We start from the raw sequence: 20,611 nt of genomic DNA, 5'->3' as shown, positions 1-20,611 counted from the left end.
TGTGGCAGCGCAGGAGAATGAGGTGTTCTTGGTTTTGAAGACAGAAGCAAATATACTGAAATCAGTAAAACATTAAAAAAAAGTTAGGCAATGATACACATTTGATATAAATATTACAAAAAAAGTTTTCTTACCAAACACATGCAACTACACAAACTGCAAATCTGCCAATATCTCAAGCAGCATACACCACAAAGAAAGGCTAAAGCTTTGCACTACAATAAAAAACATGTATTTAGCAATGGCACAATAAATTGCCTATCTTTGAACTCCAATAAAAAACTATGACACAAAAAAAGAAAGGAAACAGTTAGAAATATTGCCCCCTTGAAGGGGAGCGACCCTTTCCCATGAGGTCTCTCCCCATAAACATAATTTTTATATTAATCCCTAGTGTCTGGTGGGTCCAACCACGGAGGGTCAGATAGGCTGTTTTTTAAGGAGGGCGGAAAATGACCAAAACATTTTTCCAAATTGTTTAGGGAGCGACCTTTGCCTATAGGGCTGCTTCCCCATCAAAAACAATCCCTGGTGTTAATGGATGCATTCCTGCTCCGCAATCGTGGTCCCACCTGCAACCCCGCAGTAGAAATACCCTGAGGAGAGACACTGGGGGGATTGAAAAAACTCTCCCCCTCACCCCTCCCCTATGTATCTCTTCTACCCAAGATACCTCTCCTAGCAAGTGGAACTACCTGAAACAGTTCCAGGTCCCATGACACTCTGGAAAGAGAAGCCTTCCAGAGCAGTCCAGCTGTTTAAAATGAAGTTGGCGGGCCGTGCATACGCTGACATCATTATCACGCTGTGGGAGGGGATGGTAGGGGAAGCACTTGCTCTGCCACCCCCTGAGGGGGCATGGGGCTGTGGGCCCGCAGGCGACTCACTACCACTTCCCCAACTGGTGGGGGCCTGAACGTGCTGGCCTATCCTAAGTCGTTAAAAGGGAGCTACATAGCTCAGTACTGTGTCACTATTGACTTGAAGTCGTAAAGGAACTCTAGACGTAAAAAGTCTAACTCTATATTTTTTGCACTTTCTTTTCCTCTCAAGACCCTTCAAGTTGGATGCATGAATTCAGAATAATGTGAATGGACACAATAATTTTAAACATTAAAACTATTTGATGCGAACATTTCAAAAAGTCTTGCAAGTACCACTTATAATAGCAGGTTATCCTATTCCAGATTGTCAGATATCAATTACTAAACGAACACTTGACATATTCTCTGACAAAATATAACAATAACCTTTCAAAAATCTGGCAAAACTCCAATCCTTGTTTTGTGGAGAGAGAGTTGAGAGATGTATCAAAAATCTACTTTAGGTAGAAGTAGAGAATCTTACCATCTAAGGAATTAAAAATCAAGCTTATTTCAGCCTGAGATTTCTTTTATTAGCCCTATTGTGGTTGCCAGTTGACTTTGGAAAATGGTTCTGTGTGCTTTACTTACAGGGCTGTCTCTAAAGTGTGTCAGTTTTTCTCCAAAAATCATTTAAGAAGTTTTGATGAGTACAACTTTGTCCTTTTTTATTCAATTAAATGTTCAGCTCATAACATTATTGGCACTTCAAATGCTATGTTCTAAGACTTAAACTGATTTCCTATTATTTTTAGATTGTGACAGATGCAGCCTCTGTGGAAAGATTGTTGGGTAAAACTGACTTACAGCGACCACAGATCATAGAATACTGTGTAGTTTGTGGTGATAAAGCATCTGGTAAGTTGTATGAGTATGATTAAAAAACCAACAGTGTTTTAGATTTTTTTTAAATCTCGCAGTGGGGGATTGATGTTTGTGTTATTGGAAGATAAGTATATGGTCAAAATCTGCTTAACAATTTCAGAACAAAGAAGTTTTAGGAATGTTGTATTCACCATTATAACTTAAAAACTCAACTCTCTTGAATACCTTCTATTTATTTATTCGGTGGTCTATATAGCGCGAACTTGACCCCTTGGAGTATCAGAGCGCTTTACAGTAAAAACTTATTTCATTAGTACATTTTAATAGTAGGCATTATACACACTGGAAAACGAAAACAATTCTTCTTGTAGCAGCACAGATATTTACAAATTCTCAAAATATGAGTCTAAAGGGTCCACATTGTAAACTAGTACATTTGAACAAAAGTTTGTGAGAACCTACATTTAACCGGTGTTAAGGGACCTTTGCAAGAGGTGCCCGTGAGGAGATAAGCGAAAGTTTCTTGCTGAATCTTTACAAGATAGTTTAGTAATGGTTAAGGTAGGAATTTACTCATTAGAAAGATCCTGGTTTCTTGCTTGAAACTTTAGGAGTTCTGTATTTTTCTGATGCTTGGAGGCAGAGAATTCCAGATTCTCGATGCAGCTCTTGAGAACGCTCTGTCATAGGTTTTTTTCTTCTGGAAGATCGGTGGCTTCAGCACTAGATCTCTGGTGCGCCTGGAATGTCTGCTTCTACCGGACATCTACAATTTCTGAGCTATATACCTCAGTGTTTTGAAATGTATCACTTTTTATTCTAATGCAGCCTGCTGGTTTTCCAAGGGATCCTCATGAATAGTCCTAAGCACTGATTAGTCCCTTCCACGCATGGGGTCTAGGAGCAATTTAACAAAATATAAACATGTGCATACCTACACAATAACTTTCTGTAGAAAAGAGTGCCACTGCAAGGAACATAATTATGCATGCTTCCTACAGAGAGCCTACAAAGACGTAATTTAATATAATTTTCATTTTAAAGGCATTCAGTGTAATAAAATAGTCACTAAATAAATAAGTGACTAAAGAAAAATATTTCTCAAACCTTTTTAAAAGGAAAAGTAAAAGTAATGAAGTTCATAGTTATCAGGTTCCCGTGCAAATGCATACAAACACTGACACGGTGCCTTTAAGGGCCTCCTGTATCTCATCTCCTTGTGATTACTGTGTTTTTCAAAGCAGAGAACTTTTTATTTATGTTTGAAAATATGTTATTTAAGAAGAAACAAGTGAATAACTGTGATTACATCAATTGCATGTTTCTAGTATATTCTTCTGTTTTGAAGTGGTGATAAGCTTATGCAAAACACTGTCATAATAGATAAATATCTGTGTGATTGTTTACTTTACATATGTTCCACAGGTAGCTGCAAGAACACTCTGACGCCATATATTCATTGTTTAGGTTAGGAATAATTCTGGGGATGTTGTAAAACACTATGACCATTCCCGTTCAGATGCCACTATTTTTTTCACTTGTCTTTTCAGATGTTTGTCTCTTTCATAGAAAGTTTGACTTACTCAGGGATACCTATTTAGACATTTCTATTTCCTTTATACTATGGGGTTAGGTTTTTATTTCAGATTATTTTATTTATTTCAATATCTAAAGCATCGTAGATGTTTTTATCATGTCCACTTGTTGTCTAGGATGTCATGTGTTTATTGTTTAAAGCTCTGGAAGTTTCTGGCATGCGTTATAATGTCAGAAATGTCTGGACCCTATGCATGTTGCCATGCTCCTAGTCTTAGAATTGTCATCAAAATATAAGGTAGGAACAATACTCAGATCCTTTCAAAACCCCAGGTATCGGCCTATAGTTAGAAGATAATACTTCACACAATCGAGATTAGGATCGGCATGGCTCCAACGTTCACCTTAGCCTAAGAACTCTCCTAAAAGGCTCCTGCAAGACTCTGGGTAAGCAAAGGCGGCTCTAGGCTCATGGCGGCCCTGGGCAGGGAGCGTAGGTAGGGGGCCCTGGAAGAGGGGGTCCGGGCGGGGCAGAGCACGGAGGCCAGTGAAGAGGGGGGGGGTCATGGTGTTTGGAAGTGGAACAGAGCCGGAGGCCGCCAAATCCCTGCCAGGGGCCGCCACGCAAATATGTATCCATCCTCAGAGGATTAATATATTAAGGATATATATTGGCAGGGTGGCCCCTAGGGTTTGATGGCCCTGTGCAGGTGCACAGCTTGCACATGCCTAATGCCGCCCCTGGGGTAAGCACATTCATTGACTGGTGCCAGGCTGCTTTTGTTCTCTAACAGATGTGGTTGTCTTTGACCTTGTGCCCGATATAGCTGCCATGTTCAAGATAGAACAACAGACCGTGTTGTCCCAAATCAGGTATTTTTACCACCTTTGAAACTCAAATAGTAGGCTTATTATTATTTACTGGCTCTGCTAGACCTAGGATTGTGCCTAGAGATAACATAGAGAGGGCGTTCGAGGTACAACATTTAATTACCATGTTACCTTTTTACCTGTTGTTTTCACTGTCAGGAACGGCATTGCTGCTTTAAGCTTCTGCAATGTTACCGTTCATATTCATTTTGTGCGCTAGATTAGGAATTTAAAATACAGATTTTAAAATGTATATTCTGTTTCTAGTGATCCCTTAGGGTTTAATTCATGAATGAAAGAAAGTGGAGCTTCACTTTGTCCATGAACTCATCTTATGGCATTGTTGTTACCAGGAAACACCTTCTATGCAATTTTGCTCAGTAGGTTGTGTCTTGAGTTACAGTCCTACTGAATGTCTAATTCCTATTGGTGCATTGACTAATTCCTATTGGTGCATTGACTATGTCCTTGTACCAGGGGGTTAGAAATTCAACCCCTGTGCCTCGGTGGGAGGGACCTCAAGAGAACTCATCAGCCTTTCCCCACTGTTGGAAGTTAGGTTAGAGCTTTTTTCCAGCTCCTGGTAAGAGGATCCTGGAGCACTGAACTCTGCCTTTTTGATTTGTGTCTCATTAGATATCTTTCCAAACCTGATATTAGTTTATTCAGTCACGTCTTTTAAGGCCAGAAGGGTGTATTTACCAAAAGGCATTCGGCCTGTAGAGTGCAGCCATTCCCAGAGGTTCAAGCCCTTCAATGATTACATCAACAACTTCATCAGAGCCAGTCATTCCCACCACGCAATCCCTCCGCGGGTATGGGAGACCGGCAACCATCTGCATCCACAGGAAAGCCCCCTGCTAAACAAGGACCTCTCACTTCCATCCCTGCTGTTTGCCACTCTGAGGTGGGACAATTATAGTCCATAATTTTCAAGAGTTGGTCTTGGTAACAACAAAAAGATGGAATTTGGATATTGATCAGAATCAATATTCTGTTTGATCCATTTGTCCTTCTCCCACTATACCACCAAAGAATTTCTCCTGACTCGCTGACTCCAGGTGGAGCACTTACTGTGGGAGACTCTGTGGGACTTGGAAGCCCAGTAAAACCTCGTAGCCATGGATTGTAGATCTGGGAAGAAATACTTCCCAGATATACTGAGGACAACTGTCATTTACTTTGTGACACACCTTCCTCCATTAAACTGTAGAGGAAATGTTGTGTTTTCATGAGGCAAAAGGCATTGTGAGCTCAAACACTTCTGCTAGAAATCATTGAAATGTTATAAACAGGGAGTTAGGTCCTGGGACGTACGGGCAGCTGGACCATATGTAAATCTTTAGAAAAAACGTAGTGCTGGCCGTACAAATACTTTGTAACTTCTCCTTAATTGGAGTAACAAATCACCTGATGATTGAGGATTTGTATGGTAATTTTATTTATACCTTATGAATTATTCATTTTCAAGCAAAAATAGTTTGACGAAAAAGACATCCCATATATACACAATTATTCAAAAACTCGACAGTACAAAATTATGACACTACTACATAAAACATGAAGCAAAACATTTCATATGTACATTTCATATGTACATTTGCACAATATTCAAATTTGGTCAATGTCATATATACAAAATACCAAAATGTTCATATTATTGATGCAATTCCAATAAAGGAATGGTGAACACAATTAAGAGAAAATCAAGAAGAAATCAAAAGGAGAACAGATGAATCAGTAGCATGCACAATCTTAATCAGTGAGAGAAAACAAGAATACACTGAATCAATGTTTCAATCATTCAAGAGCGCTGTTCTCCAATAGGCCGACGCGTTTCAAACTCGAGATATGAATTAACGGGTTCTCATCAGGGCTGAGTGATTTTCCTGTTTGATTTTGTGCAAAAAAATAAAGAGAAAAGTATGTACATAAGTTCCTAAATTAAAAGCCTCTGTAAATTGCTCCGATGTGGACATGTAATTGCAATGGGGTTACCTTACAAAAAGGTCGTCGCACTTTTTCTATGGGGTTTCAGTTGAGAGGTTCAGTTACTTGTTATGGTCACTGCCTGGATATCTGGAAAAGGGGGATAATTTGTGCCAGGATAAAGTCAGTTTTTGATGCCAACAGCGTGCGCCATTTTATGGACATTTATGACATTTATTACCTGAGGATGTTTGCATGGGGCATCTCAGGTGGTGACACAGGGGACTTGTGGCGCGCCCACCGGTATCAGTTGCGAGCCTGAAGGGTTAAGATGAGGTGGGATGTAAAAGATACTCGTTTCTAGCTGCACCAGGTAAACAAGGTTTTAAAGTTTTAGCGTTTTAACTGAGCGACGCATGTACCTGCGCTTGGTTTCCCGTGTTTTCAAAAACCTCCGTTGGTTATACCGGTGTATCACAGGTGATTTTCAAGCAGATCTGCGTATTTTAGTGCAGTGCGGGACCTGAAAGTGGCAACATAGGTCGTTTGTACCTTTATTACCAAGCAGCGCTGGCTTGTAAATTCACATTATCATGAATGCACGTTAACAATTATTCACAACAGGCAGACGCTTGTACCTTGAGTTCAGGTCACATATTTTGGACTGCTTGTTGCGAGTTCAGGGCTGCATCACTGAAGACTAAGTCAGATCGTAATTGAATCTGCAGAAAAAACGGGCGCTCAGTCACTAACTGGTTTATTTGTAAAATATATCCCTGATTCAAAACGGTGGCGATTGCTGGAATTCACTTACCTTTTAGTTTTATGTTAAAGGCTCTCCTTCCAAGTGCTGGCGACCAAACATCAATGCGCCATGTTGGAAGGGGGGTGGGTACTATATTAAGTCACCTGACCTCAGGAATTGTGGGACATGTAGTCCGAGGATATGTCATTATGTTTTTACAGTGGAGAATTACAATTATAATCTTGAAATTTCAGACATAGAGTTTAGCCCAGTCTGGTGGCTATTAAATCGTAATATCAGATAAGCTTCCTTTTTAAGTAGGGCATCATCAACATCAAGGACTCTTCTATTGTGCCCAATTGTGTGCAGGACTGTCCATTTAAAGTCCATCTCTGTGTGCCCATGATCCACAAAATGTTGTACCATGGGAGCAGATGTGACTTTATTCTTAATGCGCGATCTATGTTGGGTGACTCGGGCATTAATTTGCTGGTTCGTTTTGCCTATGTACAATTTGTTGCACATGCAAATGATTGCATAAACCACATTTTTGGTTTTGCAATTGCTGAAGTTTTCATTTATCCATTTTGTATTTCTGTGGGTGAATTCACTGCCCTCGATCGTTGTGTCACACGACACGCAGGTGCCACATCTGTGGTGGCCCGTGATCTGTTTCAAGCCCCATGCTGATAGCAGGTCATGTTTGGGTTTGTCCACCCTTACATCAGCACGAATAATCTGTTGTCCGATGCTTTTGTTTTTTTTTAAAGCAAAGATGGGCTTCGGGAATGGGCATTCCAGCTCTTCAAGCAAATGCCAGTTCTTAAGTATAGTCTGTCTGATTTGGTGGGCATGGGGGCCAAACGTTGTCACACAAACCATTTTGTCTAGTTCCGGTTTGGTTTTGCGTTCGAGTAGGCACTCTCGTGGAGTGTAACGTGCCCTCTTGCATGCGTGTTTGAGCAGTTTTCTGGGGTATCCCCTCATCACCATCTCTTCGCAAAAATTCTTGGCATGTAAATCAAAATCTGTAATCTCTGAGCAGTTCCTCCTTATGCGGAGTAACTGCCCATAGGGCAAATTAGTCCTCAGATTCCTTGGATGTGCACTCTGATGGTGGAGGATGGTATTTCTATCAGTCTCTTTCTTAAAAAGAGATGATTTGAGACGTCCTTCCTTACATTTTATTTCAACATCTAAGAACGTCATTGTAGCATTGCTCTGTTCCATTGAAAACTTAATGTCCGGATGCTTATTATTGAGCCACTGATGGAATTCAGTCAATTCGGTGTGACTCCCCTGCCACAGGAGCCACACGTCGTCAATATATCTGAGCCACTGTTTGATGTGTTTCTTGTATGGATTATTGTTCTCCACGAATTTGTTTTCGTACTCAGCCATAAACAATACGGCCATCTCCGGCGCATAGGGACAACCCATGGCTGTCCCCTTGATTTGAACGAAGAACTCATCGTTGAAGCGAAAATAGTTTTTCTTCAACGTGAGCTCCGCAAGTTCTAGAATGAAAGACGTGGGAACCCTGTGTGGTCGTATTCTCCTATCTAGGTATAGCTCCATCACCTCTAGTGCTTCACTTTGAGGGATTTGCATATACAATGATGTCACGTCCATTGTGACCATGATTTCGGTGGAGGCATTAAACTCCATATTTTCAATTTTTACCAGGAAATCCGTGGTATCCTGTAAATATGATTTAACAGTGGTCAAAAACGGGCTTTACTATGATTGTGCCGTCTTCGCTGAGAGGCCTCAGCGAAGACGGCACAATCATAGTAAAGCCCGCCGACAAGGGCGGAGCAACGGTTCTGTGGCCAAGGGACAAATACCTGAAGGAAGGTGAACTCCAGGTAAACAACCAAACCTGGTACAGAAAAGTAACTGTGGACCCAACAAAAGAAATTCAAGGAATAATTGTGGACCTTATCCAAAAGGGATATGACGGTGGGTATGTGGGTGGGAAAGAAAAAGACTTTCTAGTGAAAAAATTCCCCCGCACCCCCGTGTTGTATCTTCTTCCCAAGATACATAAGAACCCAGCAGAGCCCCCTGGAAGACCGATCGTCTCAGGGTGTGACTCATGTCTGGAACCGCTGTCCAAATACGTTGACTATTTTTTGAAACCGTTTTTGACCACTGTTAAATCATATTTACAGGATACCACGGATTTCCTGGTAAAAATTGAAAATATGGAGTTTAACGCCTCCACCGAAATCATGGTCACAATGGACGTGACATCATTGTATACACAAATCCCTCAAAGTGAAGCACTAGAGGTGATGGAGCTATACCTAGATAGGAGAATACGACCACACAGGGTTCCCACGTCTTTCATTCTAGAACTTGCGGAGCTCACGTTGAAGAAAAACTATTTTCGCTTCAACGATGAGTTCTTCGTTCAAATCAAGGGGACAGCCATGGGTTGTCCCTATGCGCCGGAGATGGCCGTATTGTTTATGGCTGAGTACGAGAACAAATTCGTGGAGAACAATAATCCATACAAGAAACACATCAAACAGTGGCTCAGATATATTGACGACGTGTGGCTCCTGTGGCAGGGGAGTCACACCGAATTGACTGAATTCCATCAGTGGCTCAATAATAAGCATCCGGACATTAAGTTTTCAATGGAACAGAGCAATGCTACAATGACGTTCTTAGATGTTGAAATAAAATGTAAGGAAGGACGTCTCAAATCATCTCTTTTTAAGAAAGAGACTGATAGAAATACCATCCTCCACCATCAGAGTGCACATCCAAGGAATCTGAGGACTAATTTGCCCTATGGGCAGTTACTCCGCATAAGGAGGAACTGCTCAGAGATTACAGATTTTGATTTACATGCCAAGAATTTTTGCGAAGAGATGGTGATGAGGGGATACCCCAGAAAACTGCTCAAACACGCATGCAAGAGGGCACGTTACACTCCACGAGAGTGCCTACTCGAACGCAAAACCAAACCGGAACTAGACAAAATGGTTTGTGTGACAACGTTTGGCCCCCATGCCCACCAAATCAGACAGACTATACTTAAGAACTGGCATTTGCTTGAAGAGCTGGAATGCCCATTCCCGAAGCCCATCTTTGCTTTAAAAAAAAAACAAAAGCATCGGACAACAGATTATTCGTGCTGATGTAAGGGTGGACAAACCCAAACATGACCTGCTATCAGCATGGGGCTTGAAACAGATCACGGGCCACCACAGATGTGGCACCTGCGTGTCGTGTGACACAACGATCGAGGGCAGTGAATTCACCCACAGAAATACAAAATGGATAAATGAAAACTTCAACAATTGCAAAACCAAAAATGTGGTTTATGCAATCATTTGCATGTGCAACAAATTGTACATAGGCAAAACGAACCAGCAAATTAATGCCCGAGTCACCCAACATAGATCGCGCATTAAGAATAAAGTCACATCTGCTCCCATGGTACAACATTTTGTGGATCATGGGCACACAGAGATGGACTTTAAATGGACAGTCCTGCACACAATTGGGCACAATAGAAGAGTCCTTGATGTTGATGATGCCCTACTTAAAAAGGAAGCTTATCTGATATTACGATTTAATAGCCACCAGACTGGGCTAAACTCTATGTCTGAAATTTCAAGATTATAATTGTAATTCTCCACTGTAAAAACATAATGACATATCCTCGGACTACATGTCCCACAATTCCTGAGGTCAGGTGACTTAATATAGTACCCACCCCCCTTCCAACATGGCGCATTGATGTTTGGTCGCCAGCACTTGGAAGGAGAGCCTTTAACATAAAACTAAAAGGTAAGTGAATTCCAGCAATCGCCACCGTTTTGAATCAGGGATATATTTTACAAATAAACCAGTTAGTGACTGAGCGCCCGTTTTTTCTGCAGATTCAATCACGATCTGACTTAGTCTTCAGTGATGCAGCCCTGAACTCGCAACAAGCAGTCCAAAATATGTGACCTGAACTCAAGGTACAAGCGTCTGCCTGTTGTGAATAATTGTTAACGTGCATTCATGATAATGTGAATTTACAAGCCAGCGCTGCTTGGTAATAAAGGTACAAACGACCTATGTTGCCACTTTCAGGTCCCGCACTGCACTAAAATACGCAGATCTGCTTGAAAATCACCTGTGATACACCGGTATAACCAACGGAGGTTTTTGAAAACACGGGAAACCAAGCGCAGGTACATGCGTCGCTCAGTTAAAACGCTAAAACTTTAAAACCTTGTTTACCTGGTGCAGCTAGAAACGAGTATCTTTTACATCCCACCTCATCTTAACCCTTCAGGCTCGCAACTGATACCGGTGGGCGCGCCACAAGTCCCCTGTGTCACCACCTGAGATGCCCCATGCAAACATCCTCAGGTAATAAATGTCATAAATGTCCATAAAATGGCGCACGCTGTTGGCATCAAAAACTGACTTTATCCTGGCACAAATTATCCCCCTTTTCCAGATATCCAGGCAGTGACCATAACAAGTAACTGAACCTCTCAACTGAAACCCCATAGAAAAAGTGCGACGACCTTTTTGTAAGGTAACCCCATTGCAATTACATGTCCACATCGGAGCAATTTACAGAGGCTTTTAATTTAGGAACTTATGTACATACTTTTCTCTTTATTTTTTTGCACAAAATCAAACAGGAAAATCACTCAGCCCTGATGAGAACCCGTTAATTCATATCTCGAGTTTGAAACGCGTCGGCCTATTGGAGAACAGCGCTCTTGAATGATTGAAACATTGATTCAGTGTATTCTTGTTTTCTCTCACTGATTAAGATTGTGCATGCTACTGATTCATCTGTTCTCCTTTTGATTTCTTCTTGATTTTCTCTTAATTGTGTTCACCATTCCTTTATTGGAATTGCATCAATAATATGAACATTTTGGTATTTTGTATATATGACATTGACCAAATTTGAATATTGTGCAAATGTACATATGAAATGTACATATGAAATGTTTTGCTTCATGTTTTATGTAGTAGTGTCATAATTTTGTACTGTCGAGTTTTTGAATAATTGTGTATATATGGGATGTCTTTTTCGTCAAACTATTTTTGCTTGAAAATGAATAATTCATAAGGTATAAATAAAATTACCATACAAATCCTCAATCATCAGGTGATTTGTTACTCCAATTAAGGAGAAGTTACAAAGTATTTGTACGGCCAGCACTACGTTTTTTCTAAAGAAATCATTGAAATGGCACATGTTGCAATATTTTAAATATTAACATTTACTACATTTAAGAGGCGTAGCCAGCCATGCTCCAGGGCAGTCGCTCTTCTTAGAGCTCAGTGTGAGCTCCCCTTTCCTGCCAGAGTGTCCAGAAATAGTGCCACAAGTCTGAGAAGTGTGGTGAGGTTATGAATGCAGTGTTTTAACGGTGTTGACCTACTGCAATGAGTGCGAGGACCATGTAGTATCTTTATAGCACCTCTTATTGTCTCATACTGGATGTATTATGATACCGTACAAGGATGTAGTTTCCCTATTAGTAATCATCAGTGGGGGAGGCAATGGAGGCTGACTTACAGGGCATTTGGGATTTTTTTGCGTGCCTGGTTCTGGACTGCTGGCTGAGGTTCTGTGCCCTTCAATTTAGGTAAGGTCTCAAATGTGATTAGTCTGCTCCAGTTTCTTTGGAACTTGTCATTGTTTGGATATTTATTTTCAGCCAAGGGAATGGATAGCAAAGCCAGGTCACACAGAGAGAAATTTGACTTTTTACCGCCAAACACACATGATGAAAGGGGACTAGATGGGTGCGGAGGGAACTGTTAAACCAGAGCTCAAACATGGTGTGTCAATTTTGATGGCTGCAACGAAGGGACTGAAGCCCACCTCCCATTGCAATGATGCCAAGATGGCGTCTGTTGAGGGCAATCTCAAGGCTTTTTATGAGATTGCTGTTGACTCATTGGTGTATAGGATGTATCAGCAATTTTCTATCTGCTCTGGATTCATGTCAGGAATATTTCCAAGACATTAATGACTGCGTGATGACTACTTTGGTGTACATGGCTGAAAGTTTGACTAACATCACAACTTTTGTGAGGATGTTGGGGGTTCCACTGGTATTGGAAGGAGAGGATCTGTGGAGTCTGCTACAGGAGTTCATGGTCTTTGAGGTGATAAAGGATGGTCAGACTGACAGGATTGGCCAGCTCATAGTAACAAGACTTTCCTTACAAGGGTTGTCTGGGTCCTTGAAAGGTGAAGGGACCCATGGGATTGAACATTGCAATTCTACAGAATGTTTCTTCAGTGTTAGAGCTAGCATCAAACAACAGAATAATTCAGGGAAATATGGTTCTGATCTTCCCAATCTCAGCTGATGTTCCTAACAAAGGAGGAAGGCTTGAAGATTGCTAAGGAGGCATTGTTCTAACAACCAGCTGATCAAAGAATGACTTTCAGGGAGAAGGTCCATGTCTTTGCAGAACTGGGTTTGGCCCAGATCTAACTGAAAAGCAAATAGGGGCCAGGTCTCACACCCTGTATATTTGTGAGATAATGCCCCTCTGAGCTGACCTTATATCTGATAGCCTGTTCACAAAGGGGTGTACCCTGCAGTTATCATGTTTGGCCATGTGTTCCTGGAGTGGAACAACTTATATCAGTTGAGCTGTTTGTAGGAACATTTTTCTACCTCCTTTGTCCATTTTGGTTATTTTTTCACTTGTTGACTAGGACCTTACTTATATCGCCTTATGTTTGCTTTGCTGACAGTTGTTTCCTTACGTATATGGTTACTGTTTCCTTATTTGTCACCTTTTAGGTGATTTGACTTGGGTAGTACCATATGTACTAAATTCTGTGCAACTGCTCTGAGAGAAGCACCTCCTGCATCGTTTTGAATTTTCCATCTGAATAAAAGCACAGGGGGCCTTGTGTCCTTGCACGTGATTTGTATTGTTGCTGCCAGGGTTGTGTGAAGCACTATAGATGCATCTCTTTGCTTTTGTCCTATGCACCTGGCCTAGACATAGAGTGTAGATTAACCATTAGACGTTGCTACTTACAGCCGATCAACAGCTTTGACTCACTGCAGGGTATAGTTTTCAATGTTGTGGCATCAGTGTTCTAGAAGGAGAACTTAATAGGAGTATTTCATCTGCTCGTTTTTAATGGTGCAACTGGTGTCAATTTGAACATGATGCAATCTCATCTTGCATACAACAGGATCAGTGCAGAGTATTTCGGCCTGACTCACTTAAAGGGAAGCACTCTTTTGCGGATGTTGTTTTTCTCAGCAAACCTACGCCATCTCTTTCATTTTAATACTATTGTAAGTGTCATTATACTAAACTACGAAGGCGAGGCTAAGACTGCCGCTTGATTATTTCTATTGAGTTTTATCAAAGCAACAAAGCAGTCTGTTGTGCTTAGCAATGGTTGTTGTATTTGCTATTTAGATCCTATGTGGATTGCCTTGGTAGCCCTCGAGCTTTGGGGATTCTATGTGAGTCAGTTGGTGGCTCTCCTCTGTTGAGAGAGCAGCATTGGCTTTATGAACCTGAAATAAACACTTACGGTCTCCTGTCGTTTGTATATGAGAGGCTACAACACAGTCCTAACAGCACCAGGTTAAATCTTTTCTCTATTTTTGGTGCTGGTTTGACTAAATATGGTGGCACCCCGTCAGAACTATAGTAAGACAAAGTAGTACCTACGCCTGTTATTTTTTTAACACGATTTTTATATGAGGAATGGTTGTCTTGAGACTCTTTAATAGAGTGAAAGAACTGGAAATAGTTATGGTTGGGACAGTTATGCTTTTAGAGACATAAGGCGCACGGATGCTGCCTCAGTTGTTTACAATAATTTTGGCAGAGTGGCAGCCCACCGTTCATGTGTTTTCTACAAAATGGTGAAACTATGTGTAAAGGACACTACTAAGGAAGTGTGGGAGGTGACTCTCCTTCTCACTACTAATTTACCTACATCTAGCTATGTATCTCCCTCAACTTTGGGAGTTGAGGTCAAGAAATATAGAATACAAAGCAGCATGGGCTTAGTGTGCATTGCTGATACATTTGAATGGTAAAATCATAAAATCTTTTGCTTTTTAAGAAATGCATTTTCTTTTCCCACAGGTCGTCACTATGGTGCTGTTAGCTGTGAAGGGTGCAAAGGTTTCTTTAAAAGGAGTGTGAGGAAGACATTAACATACAGCTGCCGAAGCAGCCAGAACTGCATTGTCAATAAACACCATCGGAACCGCTGCCAGTATTGTCGGCTCAGGAAATGCTTAGAGATGGGCATGAAGATGGAATGTGAGTAATGATGGGGGTAACCCCGACTTTGCTCTTTTAACACTTTCATCAGTCTCTCCTACTGTGGGCCTGATTACCGGTTGCTTGGCACTGGGGCTGGGGCAAAGGTGAAATTGCTTGTGATTTTACTATTACTGTGCAGTAAATCCTGAGTAGTACTGAGCAATTACGAGTACACCCCATGGAATGGGGAACTACTGTGTGGAACTTATTTTTCTGGTCATAAAACCACAATTCTATGAAATTCTAATGCATACTTCACCCCATGCATTAAGGAGGTGGTAATTGTTAGGCCTGGGCAGGGAAATCTGCTCCATTCGTGGAGTTTGCAGAGTTTTCTGCTCTCCGCGGAGCATGCAGAGTTTTGCGGAATGGAGTTTTTCCTAGCTCACGCTAACGAACATTAAGTTGCCGAGCGCGAGCGAGGAAAATACAGTGCTCGACCACCTCCCAGTGAGATTTGTCAACACGGAAGGTCGCGGATGGTTGTGACTGCTCACGTTGAGAAACCATCCGTTCGTGTTGAGGAAGCTGCAGCTCGAGTAGAAAATCTACTCGAGTGGCAGAAAGAAGCAGCACCCTCTTGTGCTGCACATGGTGCCATTTACACTTATTTTGCAGCGCGTGACAAACACCTAGTGCTAAAAATCAGTGCAAACGGCACGACCTAATGCACTCATCGGCTTGCAGAATTCCACCTATCGCAGCAGAGTTTTTTGTTCACCTTGAACTCTGCGAGCTCTGCCCATGCATTGTAATTATATGCTGAGACTTGTAGGCGGTGTTGGTAAAGGAAGTAGAGGAGGGAAGGAGTGCACTCTGCTCTCCCTGTCATAAAAATAAGCTTAGAATGAGGATTGGCTGCTGCTGCAGCCAAAAACTTGTGTGATTTTCCAGCCAGAATTGGCAACTAAAAAATCCGGATGCACACCAAGAATAAATGGGTGTTGAAAAACCTACTCACTATGAATCAGGTGGAGTGAATTTCGCTTTGCCTGACTGAATCAGGGCGTATATGGGAAAAGCTGCGTGTGATAAACATTTAATGTCATACACGAAGCTGTGATACCTTCTAATCAGTCTTACGGGCTTTGGATTGAATGGTCACTTTACTTGATGGTTTGTATTGCTCAAGCAATTACAGGACCACCTCTGCATTTTTTTGGTACAAATTTGTAGTATCTATGGTTATGGAGCACTAGTCTATAAAACGTACAGTTGCAAATAACTCCGAAAACCATGAAAAAGGAAATGTGCAGCAATCTTATTTAAATATCTGATTGTCTGAATAATAATTATCCACCATTTAGCACACTTGAGCTCATAAACTGGAAACATGAAACCACACACAGTAATAATGAAAATGATAAGTTACCAAGACAGCTGTGACTTTGTTTTAACTCATATTCATGTAATTTTTTGGGGCAAAAAGATACAAGCACAATGTGAAACAATTGTAAAAAGAATGTGACGTTAACACTGTAAATCTCATTTGTCCAGTATCCTTACATTATTGTAAACAAAGAATCCAAATAAAAACGTATGCATCATTTACATGGTTCCGAACCAGGTAAACCTCCCTATACCTTTTTTTTTTTTTTTACAAGATAAGACCTGAACCAATGTTTAGACTGGGACTTTGAGCTCAATGTTAGGAGTATATTATGCATATCCCTCTCCAAAAAGATAAAACCGGCGTAAAGTAACCTTTTCTGTTCTAGTCCCATCATTATGAAACAGGCTTCCAAACACTGTTAGATCAGTCAAAAATCATCTGTTGGAAAACATCTGTTTCCGCTAAGCCTAGAGTCAGCTGCCTAACCGCCTCTAGTGCCAAGTGCTTTACAAGTGTTGCCAATGAAGGGGTGTGCTCCCACCCCTGTTCCTGTTTAAAAGTGTTGCCAATGTCTCCTACTGACTGTTAGCCCATGTAAAAGCCAAGGGGAGCTGCTGCATCAAGCTCAGCACATTATGGGCTTGGGATTGGATGGTACCCCAGCAGGGTACAAAGAAAGGACGGTGAGAGCGCTGATTATAGCATTCCCACTATCGTGATTCGATGCCATGGCAGCAAAGTATCAAAGAAGTCAAGCCAATCCAACTACTCACCTTTAAGTTAGCAACTGAAACACCCAAGGTTAGGATTTCTAACATCGAGAAAATATTATGAGAATATCAGCCTGTAGCTCATCATCACCATTTTACACCGGTTTGGCAGCTGATTGAAAAGTAACATGTCTACTACTTGCTCCTTTCTAGTAAGAAAGTGAAGGAAGATGCCACAAAACCTGTACCTCAGATAACGCCTCCTGAGATGAAATCTATACTTCCTGTATATGAAGTACTTTGGAACAGAGCTATCTTTGCGTATCATTGCCACTTTTGAGAAATTAGGAGAGGGATTGCCGTTGTGGTGGTAGCTCCTCTATAAACGTAATCCGGTTGGCTATATGTATACTTAAATTGGGTTTTACGTATGTAAAACCTTCTGGGACTCACAATGTATTCTGGTCCTTTGTTGGGCTCACGTTCATTAGGTTGTTTACTCCATGCTGACTTTTTTATTTAACTTGTGCTTGATGTATTCTCAGCCCTGATTGAATGACATTGTACAATAGCTACTATAAGGTGTGAATGTCCAGCTCATCAGCTCATTGAATCATGAGTAATAAAAATGAAAAATGTGGTACTTAGGAAAAGCTTTACTTCTATGCCTGAAAACTGCACTGCAGACAGGCATATGTTAGTGGATCAGATAATTGTTACTGCTCAATGCATATGTCCTAAGAGGACCACACCTTTAGCAGTGGTATTTAAGATATCATCCAGAATATCACTGTAAGACATCACAACTACCTCTCAAAAGATTCTTCCAACGGTTGCCACTAAGTGGAGGATTTACTGTGTCATAGACCTTCAGACGTATTTCCACGTTCTAGTTGCCAAGTACCCTGGAATTAATTCTGCAAGACATTTTCAAATATAAAATAATGGTCTACTTACTTTAGGACAGCAGTAGAAACACTACAAATCAATCAGACCACTTTAAATACTTCTTCACTTACGTCTACTGCAATAAAAAGCATCATGAAAAAACAGACTAAACTACTTTCCAAGACAACCGACCTGCAAAAAATTAATTCTACATCGCCATTAAGGGCCCTGGCAGCGTCATACAACAATGAAAGTCAAGTTGGACTTGGGGCACAACTTTACCTTAACTGCTCAATAGGGAAAGCTTTGTCTGACTAAAATATTGGCATTAAGGATGCTAGCATTACAAATCAAATACTTTAGGCCTAACTGGCCGCTGCTCTCCAAAGTAGTCAAGTGTAGACTCTGCAGCTACAAATCGGAAACTCTTTTACATCTACTGTGCAGCTGTCCGACGTTGCTCGACTGCCACCGAACCTTATTAAAGCCACTCTTCTGAATTAATGGTATAAGAACATGCAACCAAGCAATGAACTGGATTTTTAGCACCAGTGCATCACTTCCTTAAAAACTCTAAACAAAGCACTGAGATGATCATGAACCGTTAACTCTTAGATCTTTGATCATGGACCTTGATGCACAATAGAGTTTGACCACGCTGTAATTGAGTTCTCTTTTTAGTTAAAACTTTTAATCTGTTTTATGGAGGATTTTTAACTTATCTTTATTCGTTATTTCCATAACAGATAAGGGAAAGGGAAGAAGGTAGAGAGAAAGCCTGTACACCAAGAGTTTTCTTTTTTTGGGCACAACAAGCCCTCTACACTATATGGTCTTGTCAGGAACCAGTATTCTCTTCTGCCTTTGTATAATCATGCTTCTTCTTTTTAAATATTTTCTATTGTCATGCTTTTAAGTAATCTACACAATAAACTTCGTATTGACTGACTGACTGACATTCCAGTTGCCCAGAAGCACAGAAAGTTTCAGAAGTTTGCTGTAAACAACATTGTAGTTGCTCCTGGGATAAGCATTCATCTGCCCCTGTAACATCTATGCTCTGTGGCAGGGAGAATAAACCTTTGGAAGTTTTTTGCAGAAAACTGTGCGAGTCAGCGTATAATGCAGCCTTTCTGGAATCAGATAAGATTATCAGTATTTTTTTGGACTGTGGAGACATGAGTCTGGATCAGTATTCCATAGTCTGCCCCTCAGAAGATCTCATTTGCTGCGGCAAAAAAAAAACAGACAAAGATCAGAAGATCACAAAACGTCTCCTTTCTATGTAGGCTCTTTTTGTCTGAGGAACATGAAAGCAGATCACTGCATCTTGATTCTCATTGCTCTAGAGTGGCCACACCAGTACTGGTATAGCAGACCTCTCAAGCTGTCCTTACATCCAGCTATACCACTGAAACAGCACTCAAGGCTCCACTCCATACACAAGTGTGGGAGGCACTCCATCACCACTTCAAGTCACTGAGCTTAACATCATGTATCAGCCCATTTAGAGTTAAGTTACTTTGATCTGCTGATGAAATGTAGACAAATCCTGGTACATGCGCCGTATCAGCATCAATCACTACTAAAGCATATGATGCCAAGTGGAAGTGTTTTTGTATCTGGTGCACAAGAAAAGGATGTCACTCACTCTATATGCAACCTCACCAAATGCTTCCAGATTAGTTGGAAATAGCCAAGAGCAGTCTCAAATACTCATCAGTACGAGTCAGTCTACCGGCCATATCTTGATTTAGAAGAACAAGAGACAACTAATCCACTCTGTTCTTCAAAAACAGTTTATGAAATGACCTTTCAGAATATTTCCACCTGTGTGGCACCTCACAGTCTCGTGGGAATGCAACACTGTCTTGGGCCAGCTAATGCAACTTCCCTTTGAGCCAGTCCACAAGGCACAGCTAAAGTGTATCTCCTGTAAGATAGTGCTTCTCCTGGAGATTATACCAGCAAGGAGGGTAGGAGAGATGCAAGCACTCACAGTTAAGGAACCCTTTCTCTGATTTACAAGGGACAGAGTTATCTTACAAACCAACCTTCAATTCTAACATAAAATCCCTTCTGACTCCCACCTGAATGAACCTGCCATAAACTCCCCCAACGGCAACAGAAAAACATTACAATCAGTAGATGTACACAGATGTATTCAATTTTACATTGACAAAACAAGGCATGACATACCAGACCAACTGTTTGTCTTTTGGCCAACCAGGAACAGGTCAACCCCTGTCCTAGCAGAGGCTAACACGTTGATTCTCAGCCTGTATCCTCTTCTGCCACAGCAAAGCCAAGCGCCTGCTCCAGGGAAGAGTGGGACCGCATTCCACCAAGAGCATGGCTATGACTGCTGCAGTCAACTCTTGTATATCCCACCAGGCATCTGCCCTTCAGCTACCTGGAGGAGCAGACACATGTTTTTTTTGTTTTAATGTACACTACCAAGTGAGAATGCAGGTAGACACAGACTGTTCTATGCATTTTAATATCCCGTTTTTCAAACTTGTTCGTTCTCTAAAGTTGGCGAATTCGAATCGTTTATTTGAATTTAGATAAGATTCAAATATGTTTTAGAAGATTTGTCTGTTTTTTTGTT

General features: G+C 41.2%; 1 protein-coding gene across 4 annotated transcripts in view; it reads left to right on the top strand.

Moving 5' to 3' along the window:
- Positions 1-20,611, top strand: part of NR2C2 (nuclear receptor subfamily 2 group C member 2) — a 268,072-nt gene that overhangs the window by 67,301 nt on the left and 180,160 nt on the right. For all 4 annotated transcript variants that reach the window (XR_013601140.1, XR_013601141.1, XM_078661704.1 and 1 more), the window contains exons 4-5: positions 1,619-1,721; positions 14,887-15,066. Coding sequence is in view for 2 of the 4 variants with exons in the window: in XM_078661704.1 (XP_078517830.1) it covers positions 1,619-1,721; positions 14,887-15,066 (283 nt within the window). In the remaining 2 variants the exon portion in view is untranslated. The remainder of the gene's footprint in view (positions 1-1,618; positions 1,722-14,886; positions 15,067-20,611) is intronic.

This window comes from Lissotriton helveticus, chromosome 9, assembly GCF_964261635.1.
Source record: "Lissotriton helveticus chromosome 9, aLisHel1.1, whole genome shotgun sequence".
Taxonomy (NCBI): Eukaryota; Metazoa; Chordata; class Amphibia; order Caudata; family Salamandridae; genus Lissotriton; species Lissotriton helveticus.
Note: the sequence above shows the minus strand (reverse complement) of the source record. Positions and strands in the feature narration are given on the sequence as shown.